Source organism: Papio anubis, chromosome 4, assembly GCF_008728515.1.
Source record: "Papio anubis isolate 15944 chromosome 4, Panubis1.0, whole genome shotgun sequence".
NCBI lineage: Eukaryota > Metazoa > Chordata > Mammalia > Primates > Cercopithecidae > Papio > Papio anubis.
Genome location: NC_044979.1, coordinates 23,510,710 through 23,530,976, shown reverse-complemented (window position 1 = coordinate 23,530,976; position 20,267 = coordinate 23,510,710). Strand labels below are relative to the sequence as shown.

Here is a 20,267-nt window from a genome sequence, read left to right as displayed (position 1 = left end):
GTATGATTCTTTTACTAGAAAAAACATTTGAAAACAAAGAAGGAAAGGAATTCTACTACAGCAAGCCACCAAAATGCCAGAGAAGGACAAGAGGTAAATCTTCACTGATCTAGTTATTAAAAGTTTTTTTAAATGAATGAAAGAGAACGCCAAGTTATTTTCTCTTACACTTCTTATACCCGAATTTTCCCCCAGGAGAAGTAAAATTTTGTTCATATTATTTACTGTTTATAAAAACACAAAAGATCCTTGACAGATGAGAGGTGGGCCTTATTAAGATGCCATATTTAAATTTCATTTGTACTTTTACCTTACTCTAAAAAGTATTTGAGGAAACTTACAAAGATGCATCCAGGGTAGCAAGAATAAAGAAATTAAGAAAAATTAAATGGGAATATAAGGGTATAAAAATAAAAATAGTGGAACTGAAAGATCAGCTTCTACCATGACAGCAGGAAAAGCTCTGCAAACCCATTCAGCAGCAAAACTAGTGAAATTATCCACAATAACAACAAACAACAACAGATATATAAAGTTTCTGAAATGGTCTGAAGGTTATATAGCAAGTGAAACAAAAATCTATTCAAGAAAGTCTAATAAAATTCATTAAAAACTGTGAGAGCCTGTGGTATTTCAATCAAGACTGCCTCTTCCCCTCCCCCCACCGGACTCCCCAGCTCAGTAAGACAGAAACTCCACACTAGTGTAGACAAGAAGTTAGGGCTCCCTCTCCCCAGAGCTACCAAAGGGCTATCCCAGGAGGGGCAGAATATCAGTATTTCTTATTCTTCCCCCAGCTGCCTGTTGCTAAGTCAGGTGAGTGCCGACAAGAGATGGGGGCTGCCTTCCTTTCCCAGTCCCCATTGATGAGACAGAGGCTCTACTTCAGGTGCTCCACCACTGAGCATTCTTGGGCTGATTGCCCTTATCTTGGTTTGTAAAATGATGGTTCCACACTGGGAGAGGCAAATGGAGGAGACCTAAGGATACTGCCTCCCCTGCACCTACAGTTCAGCTCCTAAAGCAGGGTATCACTTGGAGGGAAGAGTGCTATTTCCGCCACCCCCAGCTCATAAGCCATAGCTTATAAATTTTGCCCTGATGAAAAACTAGGTCACAAAACAGATAGCTCCTAATCTCTTCCAGAAAAAGAGAAGTTAAGCTTAAGGACAGTCTCAAAACCAGTGCAATTATGGCTTAAAAAAAAAATTCTGGAGGACAAATATATTACTGGTGGAAGTTATCTTACCAGCAGCAAATCTGTACGGGTCTGCAGCAGCATCAATTCTTGCCTTCCACTCCTGCCCTAAAACTTGCTTCAGCCTCTTTTTCTGCCTCATGCCCCGGAGTCAAATCTTAAAGTTAATATACCAGTTAAATTCTGCCATTTTGTTTCTTACTACGCATGCTTGAGCGCACTCCTGAGATCTCATCAGGAAGCAGCTGATCACCAGTCTCAGGTGTTTCCTATCTGTAGGAAGACTACCTTTCCCTGCTGCTGGCTGCAACCAATTACTATTTTAGAGAGACAGTTAACAACCGTCTGACCATCACCTGATGCCTGACATTCCTAGTGGGGTTTTGGTGGAGCCCTCTCCTGCCCTGCTCATGCCTTATTAGCTACCTACTGTAACAACACTGGTAGATTCATTGGAGCTACAAGCTAAATTGAATACTGACTAGTTTGCCAAAGAGAACTGGAGAAAGAGACAGCTAGGAGGAGCCTTACTGGAGTCAGAAAAAATCTTAAACACTGACCTCTGCAACTATCCTTTTGAAGAAGTCCAAATTTGATTGGATTAGTCTGAAGAGCAGAGCTGAATGTGGTCAGGGAAAGGGACAAAGAGAGCCCTGCCTTAGCACTGTCATCCCAAGTGAATGTGGATATACCTAAGTCTGTACCCCTGAGGACCAACATCAGAGGCTTAGTACTGCAGGGAGCAGAGATGGCTATAAAGGAGTGATGCTCCTTTCCCTCTGCTCTCCCTTCTAGAATTACATTATTTCAGGAATGTAATATGAATAGGAATTAAAAATTTTTTTTGGTAAACAAATCCTCTCATTGATACCCCTGTGTTAAGTCATTTGTAGGACCCAATAACCAAAATAGGTTTTGTTAGGGGATTTTTTTTTTAATGTATGTATTGCAAGACACATATTTATTTAGTTCTCACAAATATATCCATAGAGTGGTTTTCTTCACCTATCCAAGCTACATTTAATGTAAAATATTATAAATCCCTTTATATTAAATGCTCATGTATTTGCATCTTTCTTGATTGGAGCTTTTAAAATTGTATGAAACCATTATATTTAATGTTAGATACTTCCAAATGGAAAATAATCTTCATTTGGTGAAATGCTTTGGGCAAGTTGCATACATTCTAAGTCTGCCCATAAGCTAACAGGAGATTGTGCTCACTTACCTTGAAATTCCTACCCATCTTTCACAGAAAGAGTGAACAATCTAATTTTCACTCAGGTAAATGGCTGAGGGCAACTTAAATTCATGCTCTTGAACTGACTATTTCTTACTTTGTTTGCTTATAAGATATCAATACATCCCTAAAATAATATTGGTAAATTATTTTAAAAATATTTCAGTTAACTTTGTTTCCCACCATGACACTCACTTGTTGATTCTGAAGACTTTCAACAAAAACAATTATAAATTACTGTGATTAGAAATTGTAGCTCATGTACATAAGATCACTGACCTGGTGATATTTTTCTGTAGGATAAGTGTAATCGTTTATTATGGCTCACAGAATCATTTCACTCAAGAGATGGGAGCCAAAAATTACAAGAGTTTATCAAATCAAGTCTTACTAATTTTCTTCAGCCTGATTTCACTCCTTGTCTTGCCAATGCCTGGTGATTACATAATATCACTACTTTTAAATTTGCGTATTTTTTTCTAGAATGTTTCTTTCTTCAATAATCAAATTTTGATATTTACATTTTTCTCCCATTTTCATACTGATTTTGCCCATTTTTTTTTTGCTGCCAATCAATTATATATATGAAGAGGTGGGTTTGAGCTTTTAACTCCATTTCATAGTCTACTTTTATTATGAGTTGTTTTTGTTTTTGTTTTGTTTTTTGAGATGGAGTCTAGCTCTGTCGCCCAGGCTGGAGTGCAGCAGCGCAATCTCAGCTCACTGCAACCTCTGCCTCCCAGGTTCAAGCGATTCTCCTGTCTCAGCCTTCCAAGTAGCTGGGATTACAGGTGCCTGCCACCACGCCCCACTAATTTTTTTTTTTTTTTAGTAGAAACGGGGTTTCACCATGTTGGCCAGGCTTGTCTCGAACTCCTGACCTCAAGTGATCCGCCCGCCTCGGCCTCCCTAAGTACTGGGATTACAGGTGTGCACCGTGCCCAGCCTCATCTTTTTATATATAAGCACAGTTTTGCAATCTGTTTATATATTTTACATAATTTTATATTTTTTCACCCATTTCACACTTTTATCTTCCCATATGTTTGTTCTTCTAATTTAAGTAAGTGAGATTATAAGAATACCGTTTTTTTTGGTCTCTTTCTTATTACAAATAAATTCTATGTGATGTGGAAAAATTTTAAGCCTCCTTTACTGCCAAAATATAGTATCAATATTTTCTTCTACTCATTGATGCAGGAGAATAGTGTAGTGAAAAATATTAGAAGATTCTGATTTATAAGATAATTTTGGTCATTCTAAACCTGTAAGGATGAAATGAGGAATATTTGTTAAAAATGCACAATACTATAAATCGTATAGGAAATATACCCCACTTCATGTTGATAAAATAGCATTGTTTTCCTTGATTCTACATTCCATTAGGTTTATGATAGAGGACATTTACTGCAAAGGCACAAACAATCAAATTCTGATGTGAAAGGTAATATTCTGCTTCTACTTTCTCATAAACAGTTAATTCATTTACTCATCTAGGAATTGTTGGTGCCACAACTTTGAGGCTGCCACTGTGCTTGGTGCTAGGGATATTAAATGTATATGATACCATTTCATCCCTGCAGGACCTCATCCTTTAATCAGGAAAGAAACAACAAGCCAAGTGCAGTGTCATAGACGCAATGCCAGTAGTCTGTTCAGGGTCCCCAGGGAGCACAGAGAAAGGAGTGGTTAATCACATTGAATAATAGAGAGGTCCATGTATTTGAGGGCTATCCCCAAGGTTTTGAAAGTTTGCCCCCAAAGGGAAAGGGATTTTATGTTTTAAAAACCATCTTTTTCCTCTCATTTCATAATTTAATAGAAGATGAGCCCAGAAGACAAATTAATTCATAGACTGTTCATTGGCTTCTACTGCCACCTGCTAAGTCTGATGTGAATCTTTAACTGACTCTCTAGCATCTCTGGTTTTTTTTTTTCTTTCTTAATTTCTGTCATCTTATCTTTAGTTGAGGTCCTTTGCAGGGGGAATCATGTAATTTAGGCAATATTTTAATTTTATCTAAAATGCTTAATTTTATGTGTGTATATATATATTTATCGTTCATTTTTATCTACCTATTTCCCAAAAGGATTTGAGGTAACCTAATTACACACACACACACACACACACACACTCATATATCCATTTAGTTTATGATGTAGCAAAATAATAAAAAATATAAATGGAGATAAGAACCTAAGAACCATGCCAAGGAAAGGGGAGAATACTATTATAATTAAAATAGTCAATTCACTTAAACTTTATTTTTTCTGATAATGGTCAGCTAGGCATATTCAGCTGCTTTTTATAAGTAGCTTTTATGTATTCTTTTGTTAACATTTTAATGTCAAAAATTAAAAATAAAGATAAGCAAAAGAAAGCAAAAATTACATTTTAGAATATTTATTTTAAACGCTTTCCCATATTCATCCACATACATACCATGTTAATGAATCACATAATCATCGCATTATTTTGCAACTTACTTTTTAATTTTAAATTCCAGTATATTATAAACCTCTTCATATGTAAATAAATGGTGGCAAAGTATTCCATTCTATTAATTAAGCCATCCCCAGTGTTAAACTTACATTTTGTTTCCAATTTTTTTCCTATTGTAAACAACAATGAAAACTTTATAACTCTCTATTTGTGTGTTTTCTTAATTATTTCTTTATAACAAATTCCTAGAAAAGGAATTGCTGACCCAAAAGGTATGAACATTTTTAAATGCAACAAAAATTTGTAACATTTGAAGACTGCTTATTTTAATTTCACTGAACTAAACTGCTGTCTACAAGTTATTTACTAGCATTTGTCACTTTGAAAAAAGATGAAAAATATGAAATGTAAATGGGCGAATTAATTATTTTCATGCTACTATGATCTTTATCATCTTCTCTAGATACAAGGCCAAATGAACCAGGTGATTATATGGTTGATTATTTCAGAAGACAGTTACCTAATCAAGGTTTGGGTGAGTAAAATAGGCACACAGACAGTAATGAGTGGTCCCCTATGATCTGAATGTTATTTTTCTCTCTAGCTCTAGAAATACACAGGGGAAACAGTAGAAATTTACTGTATGTCAATTTGCTTTCTTTTAATTTCATCCAGTCAAAACCAAAACAAAAGAATATTCATCTCATTGTCTAATCTTTTCATTCGCATCTCACCAAGTCTTAGAGCAGAGAGAGGCCTTGAGAGTGCTCTAGTCTCACCTGCTCATGACAGGCCCCAGGCTCATCCAGCCTCTGGCTGACTACACTTGGTGACAAGTACTTTACTAAACTGCAGTATAATTCATTCCATTGCTAAAGAGCTATAGCATTGAAAAAGTTTATTTTCAATAAACTTTAACAATAAAAAGTTTACAATACATGTCCTTGTAAATTTCATCCACTTCTTTTCATCTGTCCTGTCTAATAACACAAAATAGTGAAGAAACCTTAAAGGTAGATAATTTTGACTGATGCAGTTTCCCCAATTCTCCTTGAAATAATGCAATTGTAATACCTTCTCTATTGTTTAAAATGTTGTCATTTATTTCCCTGAAACGTTCCGTGTTTCTTTCAACCATCCATAAAACACCGTGATTCAAGTCCCTTTACCACTTTATTTTACTTTTTTTTGTTGCTATTCAAGCTTAAATGAAACTGAGCACAGTATTGCAGATGTTGTCTAATGAGTGCAAAATATATCTTCATTTTTATTTGCTCCTTTATAGATACTAGGTTTCCATTAATGCGGTTTAAGATTATATTTCTTCTTTTGAAAATTATCCTAAAATATTGACATATTAGATTTCATATATTCAAACCTTTAACGTTTTATTTTCATAGTGCTACTGCTAAGTTGTATTTCCTCCATTCTCTACTTCTTCACTTGCTATTTGGTTCATTATGCTTGACCTTAAATTTATTACTGTTAAATTTAAATTTAACCTTCTTAGATTCAGCCTTTCACAAACTATTGATCTTTATTATGTCATATTGTTATACTCTATATATATATGCATGTGTGAATACATATGTGCATATATACACATACATGCATATGCATATACATAGATACATGTATTTGACCTCTTGTCAAAGCTTCAGACCCTGTATGTAACTATCTGCTATACATCTCCACACAGCTGTCCCACATATCCAAATTCAAATTCATCTAATTCCACACTAAATACTCTTCCTCACATATTCTCAATAACATTGATGGCAGTACTATCTCTATAACCACTCCAGCTACAAATCTGATCGGTATCCTTTTTTCTCACTTTCACTTCTGTCGCCCATATCCAGTCAACCACTGAATCCAGATGATTTTACCTCAGAATCTCTTTTTCTCTATCTTGACTACCATCATTAACTACCATCATTCTTTTCAGATTCTTATCATCATCCACTTACCAGAAGTACTACAGTTTTCTAGTCCGTCTCCCTGCCATCAATATTGTCATTCTAATTACACCCTTCATACTACCATCAAAGTGATTTACCAGAAACACAAATCCGACTATGCAACATCACCACCTAAAGCCTTTTAGTGATTCCCAGTCATCTAACAGGGGCTGGACTGACACTGCCCTAAGACTGGAACTGGCTTTTGTTTAGGCTTTCTCTTTCTCATTTTAATTTCTTTTTACACTTAATTTTAAAATAATTTCAAGAATAGTAAAAAAAACTTTCTCTGTCTATTAATCAGTCTATCTTTTTTCCCATTATCCACAAGTTGTAGCATGCTCTTGTACCCCTAAAAACCTCCACCTATATTCTCTAAGAAAAAGAACATTCTCTTACATTAAAATCAGGAAATTCAACTTGATACAACACGATTTTGTATCATATGTAATACAGTTTTGCCAAATGTCCCAATAGTGTTCTTTAGAGCAAACTTACTATCTAATTCAAAGTGTAATTCAGGATCGTGAATTGCATTGAATTATCATATTTCTTTATTCTCTTTATTTGGAACATTGGCTCAGCCTTTCTTTGTCATTCGCAACACCGTCATTTTTAAAGATTATTGGCAAGTCGTCTTATAGAATATCTGGTTTTAAAATTTTCATGAACAAAAGAATTACCAACAGAGTTTATGTAAATCTCAGCTTCTGACTGAGTAGGTCTTTAATGTCACCCCTTAATTTGTATTGTTTATATGGGATTTCAGATAATTCTGGCATTGATGGCCTGCAGACCACACTTTGCAAGTTACCACTATGGGGGTCACAGTGAAAACTGGTTGGAGGCCAAGCAGTTGGGGCCTAGCCCATCTTGAATAGCTTTCTTATGTAATTTTCTTTCAGTAATGGTCTATTACTCAAAATTTTTTCCTTTTATTATTTTTAGTTGACATAATAATTGTACCAAGTCTATTTCATCCTGAATAGTTTTCTTATGCAATGTTTCTTTCAATAATGGTCTACAACTCAAAATTTTTTCCTTTTATTATTATTTTTAGTTGATGTAATAATTGTACATATGGGGTACAGTGTGATATTTTGATTCATATATGCAATGTATAATGATCAAATTGAGGTAATTAGCATCACCTCAAACAGTTATCATTTCTTTGTGTTTGGTACATTCAAAATCTGCTCTCCTAGCTATTTGAAAATACATAATAAATTGTTAATTATAGTCACTCTATAGTTCTATGGAACACTAGTCCCTATTCCTCCTATGTAGCTGTAATTAGTATCTGTTAAGCAACCTTTGACTATCTTTCCACCCCCATCCCTCTGTGCTTCTATTAACCACTATTCTATACTCTACTTCTATGAGATCAACTTTTTAAGCTTCCACATATGAATGAGAACATGCAGTATTTATATTCCTGTGGCTGGCTTATTTCACTTAACATAATGTCCTCCAAGCTCATCAATGTTGCCACAAATGACAGAATTTTGTTCTTGTTTATGGTTAAATACCATTCCATTGTGTATATATACCATATTTTCTTTATCATTTCATCTGTTGATGGACACTTAAGTTGATTCCATATCTTGGCTGTTGTGAATAGTGCTGCAATGACCATGAGAGTGCAGATATCTCTTTGACATACTGATTTCATTCTTTTTGGATATATACCCAGTAGTGGGATTGCTGTATCATATGGTAGTTCTGTTTTTAGTTTTCTGGGTAACCTCCATATTATTCTCCAAATGACTGCATAAATTTGCATTCCCACCAAAATTGTGCAGGGATTCGCTGTTCTCCACATCCTCTCCAATACTTATTATCTTTTATCTTTTTGATAATAGCTATTCTAACAGATATGAGATCATATCACCTTGTGGTTTTAATTTGCATTTCTCTGATGATTAGTGCTGTTGAGCATTGTTCCATATACCTGTTGGCCGTTTGTATGTCTTCTTTTCAGAGATGTCTATTCAGCTCATTTGCCCATTTTTAAAGTAGGTTATTTTTGTTTGTTTATTTTTGCTATTGAGGTAAGTTCCTTATATATTCTGGATATTAATCCCTTGTCAGATAATTTGCAAATGTTTTCTCTCATTTTGCAGGTTATCTCATCACTCTGTTGATTGCTTCCTTTGCTGTGCAAAAGACTTTCAGTTTGATAGAATTCCATTTGCCTATATTTGCTTTAGTTGCTTGGGCTTTTGAGGTCTTATCCATAAAATCTTTCATCAGACCAATGTCCTGAAGCATTTCCCTCATGTTTTCTTCTGGTAGTTTCATAGTTTGGGGTCTTACATTTAAGTTCTTAGTCCATTTTGAACTGACCTTTTTTACAGTGAGAGATAGGAGTCCAGTTTCATTTTTCTGTATTTTGATATCTAGTTCTCCTGGCACAGTTTATTGAAGAGATTATCATTCCCCTATGAATGTTCTTGGCACCTTTGTCAAATATCAGTTTTCTGTAAATAAGTAGATTTATTTTGGGGTTCTCTGTTCTGTCTCATTGGTCTGCATATCTTTTTATGTTTTTAACCATGCTGGTTTGATTACTATTGCCTTCATTTTGAAGTCTGGTAGTGTGATCCCTCCAGATTTATCCCTTTTGCTATTTGGGGTCTTCTGTGGTTCTGTACAAATTTTAGGATTGTTTTTTCCATTTCTGTGAAGAATGTTATTGGTATTTTGATAGGGAGTTCATTGAATCAACAGGTAACTTTGGATAGTATGGATATTTTCACACTGTTAAGTCTTCCAGTCCATGAACATGGGATGTCTATTTGTATCTTCCTCAATTTTTTTCATCAGTGTTTTATAGTTTTCCTTGTAGAGATATTTCACCTCTTTGGCTAAATTTATTCCTAGGTATTATTTTTTGTAGCTATTGTAAATGGGATTGCTTTCTTGATTTCTTCTTTTGATGGTTTGTTGGTGGGGTATAGAAATACCACTGATCTTTATATGTTGGTTTTGTATCCTTCAACTTTACTAAATTTATCAGTTCTAGGAGTATTCGATAGAGCTTTTAGGGTTTTCTGTATATAAGCTCATGTTATCTGCAAACAGGGACAATTTGACTTCCTTCTTTCCAATTTGGATGCCCTTTATTTCTTTCTCTTGCCTATTTGCTTTGGCCAGAACTTTCATTACTATGTTGAACAAAAGTAAGCATCATTATCTTGTTCCATATCTTAGGGGAAAAGCTTTCAACTTTTCCTCACTCAGTATGATACTGGGTGTGGGTTTGTCTTGTATGGCCTTTATTGTGTTGAGGTACATTCCTTCCATACCTTATTTGGTGAGAGTTTCTGTCACAAAGAGATGTTGAATTTTATCAAATGCTTTTTCTGCATATATTGAGATGATCATAGGGTTTCTGTCCTCCATTTTGTTGATGTGATGTATCACGTTTATCAATGTGTGTATATCGATTCATCCTTGTATCCCTAGGATGAATTCCACTTGATCATGGTGAATAATTTTTTCAGTGTGCTTCTGGATTTAGGAGATTTGGTTTGTTAGTATTTTTTTGAGGATTTTTACATCTTTTTTTATCAAGAACATGGGCCAATAGGTTTCTTTCTCTTGTTGTGTCCTTGTCTGGTTGATACCAGGGTAATATTAGTCGCACAGAATAAGTTTGGAAGAATTTCCTCATCTTTAATTTTCTAAAAGAGTTTGAGAAGAACTGATATTTGTTCTTCTTTAAATGTTTGGTAGAATTCTACAGTGATGTCATCAAGTCCTGGGGTTTTCTTCAATGGAAGACTTTTTATTACAGATTCAATCATTACTCATAATTGGTCTGTTTGGGTTTTCTGTTTCTTCTTTGTTTAATCTTAGTAGATTGTACATGTCTAGGAATTTATTCATTTCTGCTAAGTTTTCTAATTTGTTGGAGTACAGTTGTTTGTAATAGTCTCCAATGATCCTTGTATTTCCGTGGTATCAATTGTAATATCTTCCTCATTCTGATTTTATTTGCGTCTTTTCTTTTTTTCTCTTTGTTATGAGCTAATGGTTTGTTGATTTTATCTTTCCAAAAAAAACCCCAACTTTTCATTTCATTGATCTTTTATAATTTTTAGTCTCAATTTCATTTATTCTGCTCTGATCTTTATTATTTCTTTCCTTCTACTAATTTTTGGTTTGGTTTGTTCTTGCTTTTCTACTTCCTTGTGGTGCATAATTAGGTTCCTTATTTGAAATCTTTCTACTTTTTGAATATAGGCATTTATTGCTATAAACTTTCCTCTTAGTGTGCTTTTGCTATATCCCATAGGTTTGGTATGTTGTGTTTCTATTTACATTGGTTTCAATACATTTTGTAATTTCTTTTTTACTTTCTTCAGCAGTAATTCAGAAGTATGTTGTCTAATTTCCATGTAACTATACAATTTTGGAAGTTCTTCTTGTTATTGACTTCTAGTTTTATTCCATTGTGGTCAGAAAAGATACTTGATATCATTTCAGTTCTTTTAAATTTCTTGAAAATTATTTTGTTCCCTAACATAAGTCTTAGAGGATGTTCCATGTGCTGATGGAAGGAATGTGTATTCTGCACCTGTTGGATGAAATGTTCTGTAAATGTTTACTAGGTTCATTTGTTCTAAAGCGCAGTTTAAGTTCAATGTTTTTTATTTTCTGACTAGATGATCTGTCCAGTGATGGCAGTGATGTGTTAAAGTCCTCTTTGATATTATTATATCAAATTCTATCTCTCCCTTTAGATCTAATAATATTTGCTTTGCGTTTCTGGGTGCTCCAGTGTGGGATGCATATATAGTCACAATCATTATATCTTCTTACTGAGTTGATCCTTCATCCTTAGAACCTTCTTTGTCTCTTGTTTATAGTTTCTGACTTAAAGTCTGTTTTATCTGATATAAGTATAGATACTTCTGCTCACTTTTGGTTTCTGTTTGTGTGGAATATTTTTTCCATCCCTTCAGTTCAGTCTAAATGTGTCTTTATGGTGTAGTAAGTTTCTTGTAGGCAGCATATAGTTGGTTTTTAAAATCCATTCAGACAGTCTATATCTTTTAAGTGGGGAATTTAATTCACTTACCTTTAAGTTTTTATTAATAGGTGAGGACATACTCCTATCATTTTGTTGTTTTCTGGTTGTTTTGTATGTCCTTTGATCTTTTCCTTCTTATTGTTTATCATTGTCATTTAATGGTTTTCTATACTGATAAGGTTTAATTCTTTTCTCTCTTTTGTATATCTGTTTTACCAGTGAGTTTTATACTTTTATATGTTTTAATGATAGTGATTATCTTTTTCCTTCGAAATGTAGTATTCCCTAGATTATTTCTTGTAAGACCAGTCTAGTGGTGATAAATTACTTCAGTTTTTGCTTGTCTACAACAGACTTTGTTTCTCTCCCATGTCTGAAGGATAGCTTTGCTGGGTCTCATATTCTTGACTGGCAATTTTTTTTTCATTCTGCACGTTGAATTATAATCCCATTCTCTTCTAGCCTGTAAAGTTTCTGCAAAGAAATCTGTTGTTAGTCTAATGATGATTCCCTTGTGTGTGACTTGATGCTTTTCTCTTGCTGTTTTTAGAATTCTTTGTCCTTGACTTTTGACAATATGACTGTAATGTGCCTTGATGAGAACCTTTTTTCAGTTGAGACTATTTGGGAAACTTTGAGTTTCCTGGATCTGGATCTCATATGTCTCCCCAGACTTGGGAAGTTTTCAGCTATTATTTCAAGACATTGGTTTTCTACACCTTTCCCTTCTTCTGGAACTCCCATGATATGAATATTTGTTTGCTTAATGGTGTCCCATATGTCTTGCAGGCTTTCTTCACTGTTTTTCATTCTTCTTTTTTTTTTTAACCTTTTACTGGGTGTTTCAGACTACCTGTCTTTAAGTTCAGAGATTCTTTCCTCTGCTTGATTAAGTCTGCCATCAAAGCTCTTTATTGTAATTTTTATTTCATTCATTGAATGTTTCAGCTGTGATAATTCTTTTTTATTATATCTATTTATGTTGAATTTCTTATTCATATTATGAATTGTTTTCCTAATTTCACTGAATTATCTGTCTGTATTTTCTTGTATCTCATTGAGTTTCCTCAGTTTCTCATTGAATTCTTTTTCCAGCAATTCGTTGATTTCCTTTTCATGGGAGTTTGGTTATGAAAGTTATTATGGTTCTTTGGTGGTGTCATATTTCCTTGCTTTTTAGGGTTGCTTGTGTCCCTGTATTGATGCCTGTGCATCTGGTGGAATGATTGCCCCTTCCAAACTTTCCAGAGCGGCTTTTGTAGAGAGACTTCCACCTGCCATTGGGTATCTGTGTGCTATTTGGGAAGGATGTGCTGACTTGTTTCTGGATAGACGCAGTGGTATAGTCTCCATGAAGTTTTCATCTGTGTTCAACATAAGCAATAACTGTGGTTGCCTCAGTGGTATAGGCTGTAGAGGTTTGTGGCAGCAGCAGCAAAGGTTGTTAATCTCTTCACTCTTAAGGGCTTTTGAGGTCTTCCTATTTTTGTTTTCCCCATACTGAGGAGACTTAGCTGAAGAGATTCCTCTTGTTGTCAGACCTGACACAACCTACAAGCAGCTGCAGTGGTATGGGGTTCCAGGTGCAGGTGCTTGGAGTGGTTGTGGGACCAGGGTCTTAGACTCAAGGACTCATGAAACTATTGTGGCACCTGGATCTTCTGGTGCATGTTCACTCTCTATGGCAGTGTTGGATATAGGTTCCCCCACAGAGCCAGGGTCTATGAATCTGAAGCATCCCATGGGGCCAGGTTGTAGCTGTGATTCTACTCCTAAGCTGGACTCAGCACTGGCCTGACTCTGGGGAGGAAGGAGCACTCTGGAAGTTTGAGCCTAGCAGGCAGGATATGGTTGCAATTCAGGAACCTGAGGCAATAGGACTCAGTGATAACCCAGATTCCAGTGGATGAAGCACTGTGTAGTAGTGACTTTAGACCCTGGAATAGTGAGGGTTGGTATATCACAGACTCTGTGAGACCAGGTGCAAGTACCCCAGAGTGGTGAAGTACAGCTGTCATCTGGGCCCAGCAGAGCAATGACTCCATTTTCCAGGGAGGAGGTATCTCAGCAGCTCAGACTCTAAGGGGCTAGTTCAACTCTAGGGAAACAGAATAGTCTAGTTGTTTGGCCTGTAGGGTGGGGTGTCTCAGCTCAGCCACTGCTATTTCCTTGGGACACAGGGTACTACATCAGCTCAGTCCTGGGATGCACAACTGCTCAGCTTAGCCAAGACACCAATCTTCCAGGCGGAAATGTACTGCTACAGCTCAGGGCTGGGGGCTGTGACTATTCTGGGTGGCCCAGGCAACATTTCCCTGGGATACAGGGCACTACTGCAGCTTAGGTACTGGGGTACATGACCACTCTGAGTGACCAAGGCACCATTTCCTGGGATACAGTGTACTGCTTTAACTTAGGCACTGGGAAGGCATGACTATACTGAGCAACCAAGGTATTGTTTTCCCAGGAGGCAGGGTACCACCTAAGCTTCACCCTAAGGATGAAAGGGGAGGGAGAGTGTAACAGCTTCAGTTGAGTTTCAGGGAGCTCAGTTTGAGGATGTTGGACCACCAGCCCTGGGGTGTTTCTATAGAGCCCAGTCTCAGGGATGAAGGGGAGCTATAGCTACTTACCCCTGGTGCAAGACATACTTCTGCTGTAGTTCCAGTTCCAGAATGACAGCTCCTTCTCTGTGGGGAGCACAGCTAGTGGAGTCCAGGAAGCTCCTTCAGCTGTGAGGAAGAACTGTGCCTGTAAGGAATGCAGGGGACTCCAGTGGTGAATCAATGGGTGTCCAATGTGTTGATGGAGGTTGCTGGGATCCTCTTGCTTTCTCTTCCTTGCTGTAGGAAGAAGTTCCTCCTGGTTCCCAGCTGACCGTGTTTGGAGGATGGAGTGGTAGAGGCCTGGCGTTTCCTTCCATTTTCTATATAGCTTCCCCTAGTTTCTGCACTCACCAGGGTTTCTGTCACTCCTGTCATGCACTCTGGTGCGCTCCCTTAGTTATTTTCATTAAACATATAGTTGCCCCTCAGTATATGTGGGGGATTTGTTCCAGGACCCCCATGTATACCAAAATCCACACATACTCAAGTCCCACAGTCAGCCCTGTAGAACCTACATTTTCAAAAAATTGACCTTTGATGTACACGGGTTTCACATCCTTTGAATACTGTATTTTTGATCCATGTTTGCTTGAAAAATATCTATGTATAAGTGGATCCATACAGTTCAAACCTGTGTTGTTCACAGGTCACGTGTAATTGTTTATTCATTGTTTATTTATTGTTCTTTTTGAGGGGTGCGAACTAGGGTCTTCTAGTCAGCCATCTTGCTGACACTGCTCTGAGAAATAAAAAAAAATTTTTGACAACTTCTAGCTGCAGCATAGAAACCAAGTTCTCTAACATGACATGAAAGACTTCCAGTGATCCTGTGACTCTGACCTTTACAAAGATGATCTTGTTGCCTGACCGTATATCAGTCTTCTCACCTCCTTGCTTCTGCTCATACTGACTTCACTGCCTGAATCATGCCTGAAACATACTTCTCCCTCTCTTCAGCTAGACTAGCTACTCATCATTTAAGGCATAAGCACCAAGGTTTAATAAGATTCAAACAGTTCCTTAAAATAAGAGTGAGATAGATTGAATCATAGTTATGCACAAGTTAGTCTGCTGGCTCAGCGAAGGGAATCTAATCCACCTGGAAATCTGCGAGAATGATTTCTTAAATAAATTAATTCTTAAATCATGAGGATGTAGTCTTAACTGAGAAGTTGGGCATTTAGGGTGGAGAGGAAAATCACTTCCTTGACTTCTTAAAAGACTATTGCCAATGGTTCTATGATCTTATATGTAAATGCTTTCCTTACTTGTAATGTAATATGTCTGGGATGGGAGAACTCATTCAGAGCCTTATGATTTCTCTCATCTCTTTCAATATTTATTCTCCCCTTTCCAGTTAGAGGAAAACTCTGTTTAATAGAAAAGAGAAAAGTAACTTATGAGCTGAGGAACTCTGCTCTTTGTCATCCAGAAGTATTACAAAATAATTCCAAAGTATAAATCTGAATATTCACTGGTATATTTTTATTCTGAATATAGCTATGTAAAATTTTGTTGTCAACATTTTCTTCAAATCTTAGTTTATTTGAGGTTTAATCATCCTGAAACTATTCTATGGTTTAGCCACTCTCTTATATTCAACCTTTGTTACATAATCTTTCCATTGTTGTTCACGTTCTTTTAAAAAAATCTGATGTTTCTCTGCTTCCCAGGGTTGCCAACTTGTGATAGTGAGTGGCTGTGCTAGATGCTTGGGTACAATGTTAAATAAAATATAGCAGAGTAGGTGACAAGTCAATAGACACAGTAATATGAAACAAATGCTACTTACTGTGTTATGGGGTTACATGGGAGTTGTCTGTGTGTAGCAAATCAGAAAAGGTTCCTCAGAAAGGTAATTGTTAAGATTTCAGGGACCAAATAAATTGAACTTTTTTTAAACCAACTTCTATATCTACTAAGAATTACAATGAAAAAGTAAGACAAAATACTAGCAAACCAAAAGGGATTATACACAATGACCAAATAGGATTTATCCCAGAAACGCAAGAGTTAGTTTAACATATGGAATTATGAAAATTAAACAATATAATATACCATGTTAATAGAATATAAAGAAAAAGACACATGGTCATCTCAATAGATGCAGAAAAAGTATCTGGCAAAATCCAACATTTTTTTCATGATAAAAAAGAGACACTGAACAAATTAGGAAAGATAGAATCTTCCTCTACCAAAAAAAAAGCCATCTTCAAAAATTCTACAGCTAATGTCATAGTTGGTAGTGCAAGACTAAATGCTTTTCTCCCTGAGACCTGGAACAAGACAGGGATATTCACTCTCAACACTTCTATTCAACATTATAATGAAGGCTTAGGCAGGGCAATAAGGCAAAAAATAAATAAATAAATAAAAGGCATCCAGATTAGAAAGAAAAAAGCAAAGCCATCTCTATCTGTAGAATATATGTTCTTGTATACAGAAAATCTGAAGGAACACACACACACACACACACCACACTATTAGCACTAATAAATGAGTTCAACAAGGTTGCAGGATAAAAGATCAATAGGCAAAAATCAGTTGTAATGAATGAACTGTATGGTAGGTGAATTACATCTTCAAAAATCTGTTATAAAAATCAGTTATACCTCTATACACTAGCAATGAACATTTTGAAAATGAAATTAAGAAAACAATTCCATTTACATTAGCATCAAAAAGAACAAAATACTTATGAATAAATTTTACAAAAGAAGTACAAGACTTATAAACTGAAAACTACAAAAAACAGTTGAACTATATTAAAGAAGCTCTAAATAAAGGCAAGATAACTCTATGGTCATGGATCAGAAGATTTAATATTGCTAGATGGCAATACTCCTCAAATTGACAGATTCAGTGCAATCCCTATCAAAATGTCAGCGACCTTTTGTACAGAAACTAACAAACCAAGCCTGAAATTTATATGGAAATGCAAAGGACCCAGAATAACCAAAGCAATTTTTAAAAAGAACAATGTTTGAGGACTCCTGATATCAAAACTGACTACCAAGCTATAGTAATCGAGACTGTGTGGTACTGGCCTAAGGGTAAATATATAGATAAATGAAATAGGATTGAAAATATGGAAATAAACTTTATAAATATTTCAACTGATTTTTCAACAAAGATGCTAGGACAATTGGATGTGGAAAAAAATAGTCTTTTCAGCAAATTGTACTGGGACAACTGGATATCTACATGCAAAAGAATGAAGTTGGCCCTGTTCCTTATACAATACACTAAAAATAACTGAAAATGGATCATAGAAACAAATGTAGGAGTTAAAACTACTCTTAGAAGAAAACATAGACTTACAATTTAAGCAGACAGTAAGGGTCCTTCTTGTTTTAGCTCCAACATGAATAAAGCTTGAAAGTCAACATTCCTGTCCTTACAAGAAAAAGCCGAACAAACTAAAAATCAGCATCTTATTGGATCCATCAGAGAACGGAGGCTGACAAGTAAACCATCACCCTGAAATCTGAAGAGACAGACGAATCCAGGAAGTCACCGCTGAGATCTGCTTGTCTGAAGCAGAAGCTGCTAGAATCATAAACTGGTAGGAACATTTAAACAGTGATTTTAACAAATTGCCAGAGGCTGAGTGCACACTAGCTTGAAAGTGAGAAACTCCTGGTGGCCATAGTCTTGTATGGAGCTTCACTTTCATGGACTTTATCTTCAGGAATCCCACCAGGTTCTCATAGAGCCAAGAAAGACCTCTTAGTTGCTCTGGGAAGGAGAGAAGAAGAGTAAACATTGTGAAATACACCCAGAGCATTCTCCATAACAAGGGCCTATTCTCTTAGGGTGTTAACTCTAAAAGGAGAAAATCAATAGGTTAGAGACAAATGAAGCATTTATTCAGAATAGGAATTGCAACCTGGATAGTAGTCAGAGACCATACCACCCAAGAGGGGCAAGAGGCCTTACATTTATAGGAATTTATTCAGATTACATAAGTTGTTTGTCAGATTTTTCATTGGTTTACCAAACAAAGAAGGCTGTAATCATTCGTAGCATGGTGCATTTGCATCAGTTGGCAAGGAAAAACTACATACAGAATCCCTTCAAGACTGGGATCCATTCCCTTGTATTGTTGAGAGCACAGATGTTTGCAAAAGAACTTGGTTTTCATAGTTCCCTTGTTGGTCTCAAAGTTCATCAGCAGTTCAGCATGGAGTCAGTAGCCCAAGATAGAGTCACTGATGTTAAGCCTGGAACTCTGCTAAGTTCACAAGGTGAACAGGCTTTACCAGAACCTTATCCCATTTTGGGGGAGGGATATTTCTGCAACTCCAGCCTCCTATAGTCTTCCTGTCTCACTGGAGGGTTGGAGGAAGAAAAGCTAAGAAACACTTATTAAGGTCACAGCCCAGGAACACAGGCCCACTTAGACTGAGATTTAAAAATAAGTTTATAGGATACTTCCTCTCCCCCATACCTTACCACCACCCCAACATGACTCCAGTATAATCACAGTGGCTTACAGCTGATAGAGCAGCAAGAAAGACACAGATTCTATCTGATAAGTTGTTCTTTGGAAATCCTAAAGACAACAGGAGAGACAAAAACAAAGATCCTAGAGGAATTCCAAGCCTTCGATACCAGTGGCTACAGCAAACATTAAACAGTCTAATTCTTTGTCAGATTAATATAAAACCCCATAGTAAAGGCCTATTAACTTCAGTTTTTGTTACCCACTGTCCTATGACCAACAAAAGATTTTAAAGCATTTTAAAAGGCAAGAAAATACAAAAGCCATATGTTATCTTTGCTTTCAGTTCCCCAAAATAGAAAATGGAAGCAACACTTTTTTTTGTGCTAATTGGATACATCATAGATTATCCACCATTCAAAGTCACTGTCACTTTTTTTCCCCTTGACTGCTGATGTTGGCAACCATGATTTTTGCTGCTCACAATAATAGATCATCCAGGGGAGCATCACTCTGAGTAGAGGTGGACTGATGTGCAACTTAAGTGTGTTGCAATCTGGAGTGCTAACAATTCATCTTTGGGCAGGACGCGGTGACTCACGCCTGTAATCCCAGCACTTCGGGAGGCCGAGGCAGGCAGATCACCTGAGGTCAGGAGTTCAAGATCAGCCTGGCCAACATGGTGAAACCCTGTCTCTACTACAAATACAAAAATCAGCTGGGTGTAGTAGCACATGCCTGTAGTGCATCCTACTTGGGAAACGGAGGCAGGAGAATTGCTTGAACCTGAGAGGCTGAGGTTGCAGTGAGCCAAGATCGTGCCACTGCATTCCAGCCTGGGTGACAGAGACAGACTCTATCTCGCTCTCAAAAAAAATTAATCTTTGACTTTACCTGTGAGTTTACTGTTTTGCTTATATTGAGATAGAACTAACTTAATTTCAGTGTTGTAAATATTGGGATCATGTTTCTTAAGAGGTCAGACAATGAAAAGAGAATTAGTATAATACCAATGCCAGCATGGCCCAAACGTCACCAAAAAAGAAAAAGAGGAAAGAAAGAAAGAGAGAGAAAAAGAGAGACAGAAAGGAAAGAAAGAAAGAAAAAGAAAGAAAGAAAAGAAAGAGGGAGGAAGGAAGGAAAAGGAAAGAAAGAAGGAAGGAGGGAGGGAAGGAAGGAAGAAAGAAAAAGAAAGAAAGGAAGAAAAGGAAAGGAAGGAAGGAAGAAAGAAAAGAAAGAAAGAGAAAGAAAGAAAGAAAGAAAGAAAGAAAGAAAGAAAGAAAGAAAGAAAGAAAGAAAGAAAGAAAGAGAAGGAAGGATATATATGGCTATTCTTT

At 36.4% G+C, this 20,267-nt stretch overlaps 2 protein-coding genes across 17 annotated transcripts in view; one reads left to right on the top strand and one right to left on the bottom strand.

Annotated features, from left to right (window-relative positions):
- The window catches only part of CYREN (cell cycle regulator of NHEJ), a 163,179-nt gene that overhangs the window by 72,171 nt on the left and 70,741 nt on the right, over positions 1–20,267 (bottom strand). The window lies entirely within an intron of this gene.
- Positions 1–20,267, top strand: part of AGBL3 (ATP/GTP binding protein like 3) — a 148,624-nt gene that overhangs the window by 81,956 nt on the left and 46,401 nt on the right. For 12 of the 16 annotated variants that reach the window (XM_021936293.2, XM_021936288.2, XM_021936286.2 and 9 more), the window contains 3 exons: positions 19–93; positions 3,825–3,882; positions 5,345–5,416. In XM_021936293.2, the coding sequence (XP_021791985.2) occupies positions 19–93; positions 3,825–3,882; positions 5,345–5,416 (205 nt within the window). The remainder of the gene's footprint in view (positions 1–18; positions 94–3,824; positions 3,883–5,344; positions 5,417–20,267) is intronic. The other 4 variants (XM_031665902.1, XM_031665904.1, XM_031665905.1 and 1 more) reach the window with 1 other exon arrangement.